Source organism: Erinaceus europaeus, chromosome 12 (assembly GCF_950295315.1).
Source record: "Erinaceus europaeus chromosome 12, mEriEur2.1, whole genome shotgun sequence".
Classification (NCBI taxonomy): Eukaryota; Metazoa; Chordata; class Mammalia; order Eulipotyphla; family Erinaceidae; genus Erinaceus; species Erinaceus europaeus.
In genome coordinates, this window is record NC_080173.1 from 50,450,627 (window position 1) to 50,464,433 (window position 13,807).

Below are 13,807 nucleotides of genomic sequence, written 5' to 3' on the forward strand. Positions count from 1 at the left end.
TGCCTCTAACACAAGCTTTACTTTATCCTTTTTACTATACCTAAATCCTGACTAGGTATCCTTCCAGCAGTTTTAACTATTCATTTAAGTTATCAATAGTTACTGATTTACAGTCCTTTATTCAAAGCACTGTAAAGAATAAAAAGATTAAAAAGACATTGTCAGGAGTCAGCAGGTTAAGCAAGGCGTAAGGACTGGTGTGAGGATCCAGGTTAGAGCTTCCGGCTCCCCACCTGCAGGGGTTGCTTCACAAGCAGTGAAGCAGGTCTACAGGTGTCTGTCTTTCTCTTCCCCTCTCTGTCTTGCCCTCCTCTCTCCATTTCTCTCTGTCCTATCCAACAGCAATGACAACAATAATAACTATAGCAATAAAAAAAAAAAAAAGGACAGCAAAGGGAATAAATAAATAAATAACAGAAAAAAATATTGTCAAGATTTAAGCTATTATATTTTTACATAAAAAATACAATGTAGGGTGGGGTAGAAAGCATAATGGTGGGAGTAGGGCAGTAGCACTGGGTTAAGTGCAGGTGGCGCAAAGCACAGGACTGGCGTAAGGATCCTAGTTCGAGCCCCTGGCTCCCCACCTGCAGGGGAAGTAGCTTTACAAGCGGTAAAGGAGGTCTGCAGGTGTCCATCTTTCTCCCCCTCTTTGTCTTACCCTCCTCTCTCCATTTCTCTCTTTTCTATCCAACAATGATGACAACAACAAAACAAGGGCAACAAAAAGGAATAAATAAATATTTTTTAAAAAGAAGAAAGCATAGGGATTCAGGCTGTAGTACAGCGGGCTAAGCGCAGGTGGCGCAAAGCACAAAGACCGGCATAAGGATCCTGGTTCGAACCCCAGCTCCCCACCTGCAGGGGAGTTGCTTCACAGGCGGTGAAGCAGGTCTGAAGGTGTCTATCTTTCTCTCCTCCTCTCTGTCTTCCCCTCCCTCTCTCCATTTCTCTCTGTCCTATCCAACAACAACAATAATAACTACAACAATAAAACAACAAGGGCAACAAAAGGGAAAAAATAAATAAAATATAAAAAAAAAAGAAGAAAGCATAATGCTTATCCATAGAGACTCTCATGCCTGAGGCCCCTAAGTCCAAGGTTCCATACCCCCACCACCACCATAAGCCAGCGCTGAACTAGTGCTCTGATTAAAAAATAATAATTAGGGGGCTGGGTGGCTGCATAGGGTGTTAAGCACACATGGCACAAAGCGCAAGGACCAGCCTAAGGATTTAGGATTTCACAAGTGGTGAAGCAGGTCTGCAAGTGTCTCTCCTGTCTTCCCTTGCTCTCTCATTTTCACTGTCCTATCCAACAACGACAGCTGTAACAACAATAATAAAAAGGATAAACAACATGGGCAACAAAAGGGGAAAAATGGCCTAGAGGAGCAGTGCATTCTATAGTGCAGGCACTGAGCCCTAACAATAATCCTGGAGGCAAATAATAACAATAATAACTAAATAAATAATCTTTTTTTTAATTTATTTAACCTTTTGTTGCCCTTGTATCTTTTATTGTTGTTATAGTTATTATTGTTGTTATTGCTGTCGTTGTTGTTAGATAGGACAGAGAGAAATGGAGAGAGGAGGGGAAGACAGAGAAGGGGAGAGAAAGATAGACACCTGCAGACCTGCTTCACCGCCTGTGAAGCGACTCCCCTGCAGGTGGAGAGCTGGGGGCTCGAACCAGGATCCTTACACCAGTCCTTGTGCTTTGCGCCCCATGCGCTTAACCCGCATTACCGCCCAACTCCCATAAATAATCTTTTTTTAAAAAGGTAGATAAATGGGGGCCAGGTGGTGGTGCACATGGCTAAGTGCACACATTACAGTACAAATGGAGCTGGGTTCAAGCCCTTTGTCCCCAACTGCAGGGGAAAACTTCATAAGTGGTGAAGTAGGGCTGCAGGTGTTTCTCTCCCTCTCTACTCGCAATTTCTCTGTCTCTACCCATAAATAAATATAGTAGATAAATAAATCACATATATATCTTTCAGATTTCTTCTTAAAATTTTTGTTACGTAAGAAAAAATTTGTGTTTTATTTTTGCCTCCAGGGTTATTGATGGGGTTCAGTGCCTGCATCATGAATCCACTGCTTCTGGAGGCCATTTTTTCCCCTCTATTTGTTGCCTTTGTTGTTGTAGCCTTTTTGTGGTTATTGTTGTTGTTGATGATGTTGTTCGTTGTTGGATAGGACAGAGAGAAGTCGACAGAGGAAGGGAAGACGGGGAGAGAAAGAGAGACACCTGCAGACCTGCTTCACCACCTGTGAAGCGACTCCCCTGCAGGTGGGGAGCCAGGGGCTGGCATGGTATTCTTATGGCCAGTTCTCGTGCTTTGTGCCACATGTGCTTAACCTGCTGCACTACCACCCTACTCCCATTTTTTTAACCAGAGCACTGCTCAGCTCTGACTTGTGGTGGTGCAAGGGAACTTAGCCTGGGTCTTTGGACCTCCACCTTGAGAGTCTCTTTGTATAACCATTATGCTGTCTATCTACCCTGCCCTTATAAAGATTTTTTCATTCACTTTAATGATAGACCACAGCACTACCAAGGATTAAATCTTGCACCTATGTGTTAACACTGAGATATCTCTCCAGTCCCAAAGTTATTTTGCATGTCAATGATGGTTCAGTTTATACATGAATAGAGTGGCACACCAATTTTTTTTTTTTTTTACTCAGCTCTGGTTTATGGTGGTTTAGGGATTGAACTTGGGACTTCAGAGTCTCAGGCATGAGAGCCTCTTTGCATAACCATTATGCTATCTACCTCTGCCCCCACAATAAAATTATAGACAAAACTTAATAAAAGATATTTTGCATAACATGATGCTATCTCCCTGGACCTCTTTTATTAGAGTGTAGATGGGTTACGGGTCATTTTGGTGGTGAGGATTAAACCTAGTACCTCAGAGTCTCAGGCATGATAGTCTGTTATATAAATCACTATTATTTTCTATTTTAAAATATTATTTATAAATGGGAGAGAGGAGAGACTAAGGATGAGAGCATAGCTCTAGCACATGTAAGGGTAGAGATTAGATCTGGAACCTCATGCTTGAGAGTCCAGCATTTTACCCAATATGCCATATACCAGCTTTCTGACCAGCTCTTATGTCTTAAAAAGGAGAGGGCAGTGGGGGGGGTGGGGGAAGAATGGACAATCTGTTTATTCAAAAGACTTTCATCTCCGACGCTCCCAGGTCCCAGTGGCACCATAACCAGAGCTGAGCAGTACTCTGGCCTGGCTTTCTTCATTTCTCACAGATAGAAAGATAAAAAGAAATTAATGTTAGGGGCCACATGGTGGCACAACTGGTTAAGTTATAATGTAAGGAGCCAGATTCAAGTCCCTAGTCCCCAGCTGCAGGTTGGAAGCTTTTCAAGAAGTGAAGCAGTGCTATAGGTCTCTCTCCATCTAAGCTAAGCTTTGGTGCTATAATGTCTGTTTTCCTCTCTATATAACTGAATAAAACAAAACAAAATAAACAAAGGGCTGAGATATATAGCAGTTCAGATTACTGATGTCACCAAAAAGTTATAGAGGCTTGGAATCATTGATAGTATGGTATGTAAAATTAATGGGGGCAGGGGGAGATAGCATAATGGTTATACAAAGAAACTGTGCTGCCCAAAGTCCCAGGCTCAATTCCCTCCACCACCACCAGAAACTATAGCTGATCGGTTGCCGTCAGGAAAGATTAGGACATATCTTACTTTTCTGTGTGCAGTTAATTGAGCAGATAAAGTGACTAAGGGATATAAAGAGGTAGGGAAGGAGGGTGTCTAGGTCTAAGCATATAAGCATATATTTGAGCAGGTCTGCAGGTGTCTTTCTCTCCCTCTCTGTCTTCCCCTCTTCTCTCCATTTCCATGTCCTATCCTACAATGACAACATCATTAACAACAACTACAACAATAAAAAAAAAGGGCAACAAAAGAGAATAAATATTTAAAAATAAAAATGTCTATGTCTAATCACAGCAGACTACTGAGCACTTTTACACTGACGTATATAATGCAGATGAACCCTGACCTCTAGACCCTGGTCTGGTCTATATCTAGCCTCTAACTTTGTTAGGGAGTGCACCATTTGAAGTTTATTTATTGCATATATAAAGAGAAATCAAAAGATAAAGACAAAGCAGAAAGGAAACACCTGTAAGCTGGCTCCACCCCTTCTCCTCTCTTATACACAGAGGCATGTGCTCTAACAGGTGAGACACTGCAGATCCTGTTGGAAAAATAAAAAAAGTCATATCCCGGGAGTGGGTGGTGGCGCACCTGGTTAAGCGCACAAGTTATAAAGCACAAGGACCCAGATTCAAGCTCCCAGACCCCGCCTGCAGAGGGAAAACTATGCGAGTGGTAAAGCAGGGCTGCAGGTGTCTCTGTCTCTATTCCTCTCTATCACCCCCCTCCTTCTCAATTTCTGGCTGTCTCTATCAAATAAATAAATAAATAAATAATAAAATTTAAAAAAAAAAAAAGTCATATCCCAAATAATGACAGTAAGTCTCAGTAGAAAAATCAACTATATGGTACATGTCATTGCTAAATCAAGTGTGTTGAGTGGTACTTTCCTAGGGAACTCAATGAAGAAATTAAATAAACATAGGGGGCTGGGCTGTGGCACAGCCATTTAAGTGCACATATTACTAAACAAAAGGACCCAGGTTCAAGCCCCTGTTCCCCACCTGCAGGGAGGAACACTTCACAATTGGTGACCCAGGTCTGCAGCTATCTATCTTTCCTCCCTCTCTCCCCATCAACTTTTAATTTCTCCCTGTTCTATCTAAGGGGGGGGGAGGCAATGTGAACAGTAGATTCGTAGTGTCGACATCAAGCCCCAGCATAAACCTGATGGCAATAAAAAAAGCAGGGGGAGCTGGGTTAACTGCAGTGGGTTAAGTGCAGGTGGCGCAGAGCAAGGACCAGCATAAGGATCCCGGTTTGAGCCCCTGGCTCCACACCTGCAGGGAAGTTGCTTCATAGGCAGTGAAGCAGATCTACAGGTGTCTGTCTTTCTCTTCCCCACCTCTGTCTTCCCCTCCTCTCCATTTTCTCTCTGTCCTATCCAACAATAACGACATCAATAACAACAATAATAACTACAACAATAAAACAAGGGCAACAAAAGGGAATAAATATTTTTTAAAAGACGCTAAACGTATTTCCTTTTTTTCTTTTTTTTTAAATTTTACTTTGTTTATTCCCTTTTGTTGTTCTTATTGTATTTATTGTTATTGATGTCATTGTTGTTGGATAGGACAGAGAGAAATGGAGAGAGGAGGGGAAGACAGAGAGGGGGAGAGAAAGATAGACACCTGCAGACCCGCTTCACCATCTGTGAAGCGACTCCCCTACAGGTGGGGAGCCGGGGGCTCGAACTGGGATCCTTATGCCCGTCCCTGCACTTTGTGCCACATGTGCTTAACCCACTGCGCCACCGCCCGACCCCCCATAACCTAGATTTAAACTGATTATCCCTGGGAAAGGTTTTGGCACTCCCTGTCTTTCCCTTTGGGGGGGGGAGGGGCCATAAATTTAGACTGAAAACCCTGGCAATGATTAAAAAAAAAACACCTAAATTCTACAGACATTTTGATAGGCCAAGGAAGTGGTATAATAGGTAAAGAATTGCATTTCCCAGGAGTCAGGGGGTAGCACATCGGGTTAAGAGCACGTGGCATGAAGTGCAAGGACCGGTAAGAATGCAAGTTCCAGCCCTGGCTCCCCACCTGCAGGGAGTTGCTTCACAATGGTGAAGCAGGTCTGCAGGTGTCTATCTTTCTCTCCCCCTCCTCTCTCCATTTCTCTCTGTCCTATCCAACAATGATGACATCAATAACAACAACACCTACAACAGTAAAAAAAAAAAAGTCAACAAAAGGGAATAAGTAAATATAAAAAAAAAAAAAAAGAATTGGATTTCCCAAATTCAATCCCTAGCATCCCATATGCCAGACTAATGCTCAGATTTTTCTCTCTCCTTAATAAATATACCTTAAAGGGTAGGGGTAGATAGCATAATGGTTATGTAAATAGACTCTCATGCCTAAGGCTCCAAAGTCCCAGGTTCAATCCCCTGCACCACCATAAACCAGAGCTGTACAGTGGTATGGTTAAAAAAAAAAAAGAGAGGGAGTTGGGCGGTAGCAGCGGGGTAAGCGCACATGGTGCAAAACGCAAGAAGCTGCGTGAGGATCCTGGTTTGAGCCCAAGTTAGCTTTTGAGTCTGGTTTGAGTGCAAGTTAGCTACTCTGAAGGCCCTACGATATTATGATAATAGATATAGAATTATATTATGCTATATGCATGAGGTTCCAAGTTAAATTCCCTAGCATCAAATGTGTCATAGAGTAAGACTCTGGTTCTGTCATAATAAAAAATAAATAAATGTGAGATCTTAAATTGTTCATAAGTAGCTCTTCTTCCTAAGCACTATCTCATAAAGATCAACTTTCCACAGAAAAATCAAACAGCAAAGCCACTTTCTACTTCTGAAAGCATTCTAAATAGTGATGCCAGTAGATCAACTTTGACAAAAGTTTTAGAACAGAAATGCATTACTCTTAGATCATGAAGGTTCTATTTTTCCAGTTAACTATGGGACTTACCTGTCCATATCTTCATCTCCAGGTAATAAGGGTGGGAGAGGCAAAGGAGGCAATGTTGACGTTTTCAGATGTGGAATAGCAGCTGTTACTGACACTTGACTCTTCACAGAAACCTGTACAAGGGGCTGAGAATTCACCTGAGATGACAGAGTGGATGTCCTTGAGTGAGTAGAAGCGGGTAAAGTTGAAGTACAAGAAGTAAGGACCTGACTAAATACTGGTTGGGGAGGAGGAGGGAGTGGAGGTTGCTGTGCAACTGCTGGTAATGGAGGCAGAGGTGGCAAAGGGGGTATCTGAGGCGGAGGGGTAGTGGTTGGTAAAGGAGGTGGAGGAGAATTAACTGTGGGGAGAGGTGCAGGGAGCTCCTTTTCTGATGTCTCTGTCTCTTTTTGAGTAACAGTCTCCTCTTTCACTGCTACAGGTTTAAAGTCTCTTGTTCCCTGTACTTTCAAATCCTTAAGAACAAGTTGCTTCTCAGAGTTCTCATCCAACTTTTCTTTCCCTGTTTCTAAAGAACTTTTGACCTCTGTATGATGTGTTACATTCATCAGTTCAGTATCTGGGACAGATTTTTCCAATTTTATATTCCTAGGTACCTTTTTAGACTCCAAGCCTGAGTCCTTAACCTCTACTGAACTATTCTCCTTTCTAGGTAGAAATTTTGGTGAACCCTTGGCTTCCTTTCCGTCCATTTTTGCTGCAGCAGCTGCTGCTGCTCTTTCTTTCTTTTTCCTACTAAGTTCAGCTCCCAAGCTGGAGTTCAACGGAAGTCTGACAGGTGAGATACTGGAATGTCGACTGCGTGACCCCGATCTCTTCTTCTTACTATGTGAAGATGAGTGTCTTGAATATGCAGGACTTCTACTTCTAGACTTCATGGATTTCCTACTGGAAAAAAAAAAAAAAAAAGAGTAAAGCAAGCAAGTAAATACAGCAAAAAAAGTATGAAGAACTACAGTATTAACTTTTAAAAACTCATTTTGGGACTGAAGCAATAGTTCAAGAAGTAAGGTGCAAACTTTGGTACCATGTAAGTGTTGCTATGACACCAGAGTCATCTCTATTACCACCATATCATTTTCTGAATGAAAAAGCTGCACAGGGAAATGAAAACAAACATTGCTATCTATGCTCTGCAAATAGCAAGATAATAAAAAGTAACTAAACCTTTCTCAGGCTAACATTTGAACCATTAACACTAACAACCATACACTACAGGGACTGGTAAAAGATAGCTCACCTGAGAAGGTGCCTGCTCTGCAATGTGCATAACACAGGTCCTAGTTCCCTAGTACACCAGGTGGAGGTACTACTCTACTAGGGGGAAGTTTTGGCTCTGTATTTTCTCTATCTGAAAAAGTTAGCCCAGAGTGGTAAAACCCACAGACAACCAAAAATAAATATTTATACACTGTTTGTTCAACAGAAAGATAACAGATCATGGGCTGGGAAGCAGGAGTTCAAACTCTAGTCCTTGCCACAGTAACATATGGGCCTGATGACCTAAAACCTAAAAAAAATTGTTAAAAGAATTTTTTGGTACATCATGTTTCTATTTTATTATTGGATAGAATCAGAAACTGGGGGGGGGGGGGGGCGACAGAGGGAGAGAGACAGAGAGAAAACTGAAGCTCTACTGTATCACTTCAAGTTTCCCCCCTGCAGGTGGGGAGCGGGGACTCGAGAGGGGGAGAGAAAGACAGACACTTGCAGACCTGCTTCACCGCTTGAGAAGCAACTCCCCTGCAGGTGGGGAGCCGAGGGTTCGAACCAAACTGGGATAAGTCCTTGCACTTTGCGCCATGTGTGCTTAACCCGCTGCGATGCCACCCAACTCCCTATACCTAAATTTTTTAACCTAAAAACTTACATTATAGAACTATTCGTGGTCTGGGAGGTGGCGCAGTGGTAAAGCTTTGGACTCTCAAGCATGAGGTCCTGAGTTCGATCCCCGGCAGCACATGTGCCAGAGTGATGTCTGGTTCTTTCTCTCTCCTCCTATCTTTCTCATAAATAAATAAAATCTTTAAAAAAAAAAAAGAAAGAACTATTCAACTGACAGATCCTGGGAAAACATTTTGTTTATTGTATCCATTTACAATTAAGTTATGCCTACACATACAAACAGTGAAGATATGAGTTGGAAATTAAACTGAAGAAAGATCTGGGAAGTAATGCAGTAATTGGGGTATAGAATTTGGAAATATAAGGTCCTGAGTCCAATTCCTGGCATTCCGTGTACCAGAGAAATCCTCTGGTTCATGTCCCCCACTTCCATATATATAAAGAGAAAGGGGCCAGGCAGTGGTTCATCTGGTTAAGCACACACACACACACACACACAAACTACAGTGAACGAGTACCTGGGTTCAAAACCCTGGACCCCAACTGAAGGGGGAAAGCTTCATGAGTGAAGAAGGGCTGCAGGTGTCTCTTTCTCTCCTTCATATCTATCTCTGCCTCCCCTATCAATTTCTTTGTCTCTATCCAGTAATAAATTAATAAGTAAATAATAAATAAAAATTAAAAAGAGAGAAATAGGTATTTTCCCTTCCTTTTGACCTGACAGGGCAGGAAGAAACTGAGATGGAAAGAAGAAATAGAGAAGAAAAGAGATACCTACAGTACTGCTTCACTATTCATGAATGTTTCCCAGTGCAGGTAAGGGTTGGGAGCTTGAACCTGGATCCTTGCATATGATATGTGCTCTCAACCAGGTGCACTACTACCTGGTCCCCATAAAATAAATCCTAATCAACTTTTAAAGAAAAAAAAAAAAGGAAGCATGTTAACTTTTTTCTTTTAACTAGAGCACTGCTCAGCTCTGGCTTAAGGTGGTGCAGGTAGATTGAACCTGGGACTTTGGCACCTCAGGTATGAGAGTCTCTGCATCACCATTATGCTATCCTGCCACCTAAAAAAATTATAAAATGGAGATACTGACAAAACCATAGGATAAGAGGGGTATAATTTCACACAATTCCCACCACCAAAATTCCCTATCCTATCTGCCCCCCAAAAAAATTTTTTTTTAAATATTTTACTAGGGCTGAGGAGACAAAACAGTGGTTATTCAAACTACTATACTACCTATTACACATATCAGACAAGAGAGAGAAGTGAGAATATCACTCTTGCACATGTACCACCAGGGATCAAACCAAGAACCACGCAAGCCAGATGTTTTATTGGTTGAGCTTTCCCCCCAAATACTGTTCAATTTATTTTGATTATTAAGAATATGGAAATAAATTTTTAGAATTTATGAGAGGGTGGTTATGCAGGCAGACTCTTATGCATGAGGCTCTAAAGACCCAGGTTCAATCCCCTACACCATCATCAACCAGAGCTGAGCAGTGTTCTGGTTAAAAAAAAAAAAAAATCTAAGAAGAAAAAAAAGAATTTTAATTTTTTTTATTATTATTATTTTTTATTTAAGAAAGGAGACATTAACAAAACCATAGGATAAGAGGGGCACAGTTCCACACAATTCCCACCACCCGATCTTCATATCCCATCCCCTCCCCTGATACCTTTCCCATTCTCTATCCCTCTGGGAGTATGGAGGGTCGTTGTGGGTTCAGAAGGTGAAAGGTCTGGCTTCTGTAATTACTTCCCTGCTGAACATGGGCATTGACTGGTTGATCCATACTCCCAGTCTGCCTTTCTCTTTCCCTAGTAGGGTGGGTCTCTGGGGAAGTGGAACTCCAGTACACACTGGTGGGGTCGTCTGTCCAGGGAAGTCTGGTTGGCATCTTCTTTTCTAAAAGGAATATTAATTCTCCTACTCCTACTTCACCCCCACTTGGAATGGTGGGGTTAAGCAGGCATGAAGTCAAGCAAAAACCCTGGCAGAAAAAAGTGAAAAAACAGGGGCTGGGTGGTGGCGTACCTGACTGAGGGCATGTGTTACAGTGCACAAGGACCCGGGTTCAAGCCCTAGGTCCCCACCTGCAGGGGGAAAGCTTTGCAAATAGTGAAGCAAGGCTTCAGGTGTCTTTCTATTCCCATCTCTGTCTTCACCTCCTCTCTCCATTTCACTCTGTCCTATCCAACAACGACGATACCAATAACAATAAAAACTACAACAATAAAAAACAAGGGCAACAAAAGGGGAAAAAAATAGGAGCAGTGGATTCGTAGTGCCGGCACCAAGTCCCAGCAATAACCCTGGAGTCAATAAAAAAAAAAAAAAAAGTGCACAGTTAAGCACACATATATCACCATGCATAAAGACCTGGGTTCATGTCCTGCTCCCAACCTGAAGGGGGATACTTCTCAGGTGGTGAAGCAGGTCTGCAGGTGTCTTTCTCTCCCTTTCTATTGCTCTGTCCTGTCAAATAAAATAGGAAGGAAAAGGGAGTCAGGTGGTAGCAAAACGGGTTAAGTGCAGGTGGCACCAAGTGCAAGGATCCCGGTTCCAGCCCTCGTCTCCCCACCTGCAGGGGAGTCACTTCACAGGCGGTGAAGCAGGTCTGCAGGTGTCTCTCTTTTTCTCCTCCCCATCTTTCCCTCCTCTCTCCATTTCTCTCTGTCCTATCCAACAACGATATCAACACAATAATAATAACTACAACAATAAAACAAGGGCAACAAAAGGGAATAAAGATTTTTTAAAAATAGGAAGGAAAAAAGAAAAGAAAAATGGCAACTGAGAGAGGTGGATTCACAATACTGGCATCAAGCCCCAGTAATAAAACTCAGGTTGCAATAAAAAAATTGAAATTAAAAAATAAAGCGTCCCCACCAATTTGTCCTGGAGCCCTACCTCCCCAGATCCCTGCCCCACTAGGGAAAGAGTCAAACTGAGAGTATGGATTGACCTGTCAAGGCCCATGTTCAGAGGGGAAGTGATTACAGAAGCCAGACATCCCACCTTCTGCATCCCATAATGACCCTGGGTCCATACTCCCACGGGGTTAAAGAATAGGAAAGCTATCGGAGAAGAGATGGGATACGGAGTTCTGGTGGTGGGAATTGTGTGGAACTGTACTCCTCTTATCCTATGGTGTTTCTATTTTATAAATAAAAATTAAAAATTTGAAAAAAAGATAAAGTAGCTTGGGTGGTGGTGCACCTGGTTAAGTGCACATAGTACTAAGTGCAAGGACCCACCAAGGATCCTAGTTCAAGCCCAGTTCCCAAACTGCAGAAGGAGGGGAATGCCCTGTTTCACAAGTGATAAAGCACATCTGCAAGTGTCTATCTTGCTCAGACCCTCTCTATCTTCCCCTCACATCTCAATTTATTCTCTGTCCTATCCAATAAAATGGAAAAAACTGCCACCAGGATCAGTGGCTTTGTAGTGCCAGTACCAAGCCCCAGTAATAACCCTAGAGGCAAAAAGATAATTAAATGAAATAAAGGGTAGCACTCTGGCATATACACTGCTGGAGAGCTAAACTGCTAGAAAGCTGACAAATATTTTAAAAAAAAGTTCAGTTCAGCATATGTACCATTAGAGTTTTTATTTATTTATTCCCTTTTGTTGCCCTTGTTATTGATGTCATCGTTGTTGCATAGGACAGAGAGAAATGGAGAGAGGAAGAGAAGACAGAGAGGGGGAGACAAAGATAGACACCTGCAGACCTGCTTCACCACCTGTGAAGCGACTCCTCTGCAGGTGGGGAGCCTGGGGCTAGAACCAGGATCCTTATGCAAGTCCTTGCACTTTGGGCCACCTGTGCTTAATCCGCTGCACTACCACTCAACTCCCTAAACTGAACTTTTTTTTTTTAGAGAACTTATTTATTTATTTATTCATGAGAAAGAGAAGAGAAGAGAAAGAACTAGACATCACTCTGGTTCATGTGCTGCCGGGGATTGAACTTGGGACCTCATGGTTGAGACTCCAATGCTTTATCCACTGCGTCACCTCCCGGACCACTGAACTTTTTTTTTTAAAAAAAGATTTTTTTATTACCTTTATTTAATTAATTGAGAGAGTAGGGGAGATAGAAAAAGAGACACCTGTAGACCTGCTTCACTGCTTGTGAAGCTTTTCCCCTGGAGGTGGGGGCTGGGGACTCGAACCTGGGTCCTTGAGCACTGTAACTTGTGTGCTCAACTAGGTTCACCACAACCCAGCCCCCAAACTGAACTTTTAATGGTGAACTATACTGATGTCTATAACTTAGTTTGAGATGAATAATAAAAGACAAACTGGTGGATAGCCATGGTGAAATATATAGCAAAATCTAACTACAGATTTCAGGTAGTATATATGTCTTCGCCACAATTCTATCAACTTTTATAATAAGTTTTTTAAAAAGTAAAGTAAAGGGCCATGTGGTGGCACATTCGGTAGAGTGCACAAGCTGTTATATGCAAGGACACAGGTTCAAGCTCCTATCCCGTGTGTGTGTGTGGGGGGGGGGGGTTTTCTACAAGTGATGGAACAATGTTGTAGGTGTCTGTTTCTCCCTCTCTAGCTCTCTATTTCATTGTCTATCAGAACAAGGGAACACCTGGTTAAGCACACACATCATCAAAATAAAGAAATGCCATTCAAAAGTAACTGCTCCCATATAACAATAATGGAAAGAAAAATGGCCACCAGGAGCAGTGGATTGCTTGTGCAGGCACCAAGTCCCAGCGATAACCCAGGAGGCAAAAAAAAAAAAAGAAGAAGAAGAAAGAAGTAATTGCTACCTGTCAAAGGTTTCTAAGTCATTTAGAGGAATTTATTCATTTATTCATGAGAAAGACAGGCAGATAGAAAGAACCAGACATCACTCAGGTACTTATGCTGCCAGGGATTGAACTCAGGACCCCATGGTTGAGAATTCAATGCTTTATCCATTGCATCAACTCCCAGACCACTCTAACTCATTTTGTAAAAAATAAACAGATTTTTTAAAAAATATTTTTTGTTATTTATGAGAAAGATAGGAAGAGAGAAAGGACCAGATATCATTCTGGTACATGTGCTGCTGGGGACTGACTTGAGTTCAATGCTTTATCCACTGAACCACATCCTGGACCACAACAAAAAGTTAAATAAGGAAAAAGAGAAGAAAATAAAGAGGACTGAGTAAAAGTAGCTCAGATGGTTAGAGCACACTGTCAATATGCCTAAGACCCCAAAGGCCCATGTTCAATCCCAAGCACCACTATAAACCAGAGCTGAGCAGTGCTGCTGTAAAAAATAATAAATAAATACAACAACAAAGTAT

At 42.1% G+C, this 13,807-nt stretch overlaps 1 protein-coding gene across 4 annotated transcripts in view; it reads right to left on the reverse strand.

The window, feature by feature from the left end:
• Positions 1–13,807, reverse strand: part of CDK12 (cyclin dependent kinase 12) — a 105,036-nt gene that overhangs the window by 85,810 nt on the left and 5,419 nt on the right. For all 4 annotated transcript variants that reach the window (XM_060203576.1, XM_060203575.1, XM_007530940.3 and 1 more), the window contains exon 2: positions 6,633–7,520. In XM_060203576.1, coding sequence (XP_060059559.1) covers positions 6,633–7,520 — 888 coding nt within the window. The remainder of the gene's footprint in view (positions 1–6,632; positions 7,521–13,807) is intronic.